At 41.4% G+C, this 2805-nt stretch overlaps 1 protein-coding gene across 1 annotated transcript; it reads left to right on the top strand.

Annotated features, from left to right (window-relative positions):
- Positions 1-718: 718 nt before the first annotated feature.
- LOC121938242 (kalirin-like) lies at positions 719-2775 on the top strand (the record flags this gene model as incomplete). The annotated part of the gene is made up of 6 exons (XM_042481514.1): positions 719-769; positions 861-964; positions 1374-1505; positions 1661-1774; positions 2276-2346; positions 2472-2775. Coding segments are annotated over 6 exons (557 nt in total), but the record flags the coding sequence as incomplete, so codon positions are not given.
- Between the last annotated feature and the right edge of the window lie 30 nt (positions 2776-2805).

Here is a 2805-nt window from a genome sequence, read left to right as displayed (position 1 = left end):
TATTTTATTTAGGCAGAATGTTTAGCATTTCATTTTTCTTACTCCTCATTCATCCTCTCTAAATATTACTTCTGTGAATATTCTACTATTTTTGTTTTTTATGTCTTTTTTCGTATTTCTTTATTTTATTTATTTATTTGCTGCAGTTTTTTGAATTGAATTTAGATTTTTTTTAAATTTTATCTTAAATATTTCCACATTTATTTCACCATGTTTACTTGAGTTTAACTTGTACCTTGTTTTTTGTGTTTTACTTTCCTCCCAGTTCCTTTCCTTTCTTATATATTTTTAATGTTTTATTTTTATTGTTTTTTTATATATGTTGTAGTGCCTGTATTTGTTTTTATTTTAATATTTAGTTATTTTTTATTCCCAATTTTTAAATTTACAAATAAATGAAAACAGTTGTGAATATTTTTGTATTATTAAAATATTTCAAACAGTTATTTGTGAATCCAGTTTTTATTTGTGAATGTCAATTTTACGTTTTTGGATTTGCATTTTTCAGTGTTGTTTTTTGTTTTTTTATTTGTGTATTTGCAGCATGTTGATTTTCTCCGCGTTATCACCATGTTTCTATATTTTTTCCCGAACGTCCCGTTTCTGTGAACACTTTACGCCATAAATCAAGGATTCTCTGGCTACATGTGACGAAACTCTCGTCTTCCGTCTGTTGTGATCTTTGTTCTGTATTGTTTGTATTTTTTGTTTTCCGCAGACTCCGGCGTGTTCGGCTCTGAAGTTTCGGGGCTTCAGACGACGGGCCAAAGTGAGTCGACGTGCTGGCTGATGTTTACTCACCCTGCTGACGCTCGCCGTGATGTCGCTGACGTCTCCGTGTGTCTCTCTCCTCTCTTCAGGTGCCACCTCCCCCACCGTGTACGGAGTGGGCGGGGCTCCGGGCGGCGCCGTCGGCTCTCCGGGGCCGAAACGCAGCGGCTCTGGGACCGGGAACACGCTGAAGGTAAACAGAAGAAGTAAAAGTATTATTAGTACACAGAGATAATCTGTTCACAGTCTTTCCGAGTGGTAGAAAGTAACAAAGTACATTTACTCAAGTACTGCATTTAAGTACAACTTTAAGGTACCTGTACTTGACTTGAGTATTTCCATTTTCCGCAGCTTTATACTTCACTACATTTTGGAAGTCAATACCCAAAACCTGATAACCTGAAAACCTGAACTTGGCTGAAATTCTATCAAATGTGGTTTAAGTTTTTAATTATGTGTTAAACCTTTTTAAATGTACGTACATTCTTTGTGAAGCGTGTTTTTCCCGTGTATTTTTTGGCACCGTGAGTATCGGCTGTAGCGGTGGGTGAAGTGTTAGGTCGGGTTTTGTTCGTCGTGGTGATTTCGTGTGTTTGCTGCAGCGCTGGCTGACGAGTCCGGTCCGACGGCTGAGTCAGGGGAAAGCTGACGGACAGAAGAAACCTCCAATCAGAACCAGGAGGCGGGACAACAGGCCAGAGGTGACCACGCCCCTCACCGGCAACGCACAGACGGTACACACACACACACACACACACACACAAACACAAACACACACACACATACAAACACACACACACACACACATACAAACACACACACACACACACACACACACACACACAGGGCGACGACAGAAAAATGAGGTTTGTGTTTTTTGTCGGCGCAGAAGGCGAGGAAGGAGGGGGCGGGGCAGAGCGGAGGGGAGGAGGAGCCAGAGGAGGAGAGCAGCACGCCGCTGCCGCCTCCCATGCAGATCATCAAAGACCCAAACAACCCCGAGGTAACCACGGAGATTTCACACAAAAACCCCAGAATTTTAGTTCATTTCGAGAGCTGAAACGACCAAACAGAGACGTTTTAATGTCGCTTTTCAAGAAGTTATTCAGCAGTTTTTTTTAATTGTGCGCTTTTATTCGTTCCTTTAGCTCGTGTTTATTTTTCTTCTTCATAAGTTTGATTTTCTGCTGGTTTGTGGGATTTTTTTATTAAGTATTTAATTAGTTGTTAGTATGTTTTTAAGGATATTTTTCAGCACGTTTTTCAAACAGTTTTTCAGCATCTTTTTGAGCAACTTTTTCCAGAACATTTTTCACCAAGTTTTCAGCAGCTTTTTTTCAAAAAGTGGGAAGTAAAAACTTAATTAATCGTCGTTAGCGTGAACTCCTCGACGGAGTTTCTTCAAATTTGGTTCAAACGTTGACTCGGACTCAGCGATGACCTGATCAGATTTCGGTGGTGAAAAGCCGATTTGGTTGGTTATCATTTCTCTAATTTTCCGCAGGCTCTGGATTCAGATCAGGGCTCCAACGAGTCGGACACGGAGCAGAGGAACAAAGCGCTGAGAGGACGCATGTAAGAGAAATACATTTATAAACATGTGACTTTTTATGTGAAAATCCAAAATAATTAACGTCTCTAAATGTGTGTGTGTGTGTGTGTGTGTGTGTGTGTGTGTGTGTGTGTGTGTGTGTGTGCAGGTTTGTGGTGAACGAGATGATCCAAACGGAGAAGGACTATGTGAAGGATCTGGGTGTGATTGTCGAGGTGAGACACCGACTTTAACCGAACGTCGAGTTTAAACGATTAAAAACAGGAAGTGTGATGAAAACAAACGGCGTGTGTGTGTCTCAGGGCTTCATGTCCAGGCTGGAGGTCAGAGGGATCCCAGAGGACATGAGGGGGAAAGACAAGATCGTCTTCGGAAACATCCAGCAGATCTACGACTGGCACCGCGAGTACGCATCAAACGCACACACACACAAACACACGTTATAAACACACACCCTGTCACACTCACGCGCCTGTGTGTGT

This window comes from Plectropomus leopardus, unplaced genomic scaffold, assembly GCF_008729295.1.
Source record: "Plectropomus leopardus isolate mb unplaced genomic scaffold, YSFRI_Pleo_2.0 unplaced_scaffold2895, whole genome shotgun sequence".
NCBI lineage: Eukaryota > Metazoa > Chordata > Actinopteri > Perciformes > Serranidae > Plectropomus > Plectropomus leopardus.
This window is presented reverse-complemented; position numbering and strand designations above follow the sequence as displayed.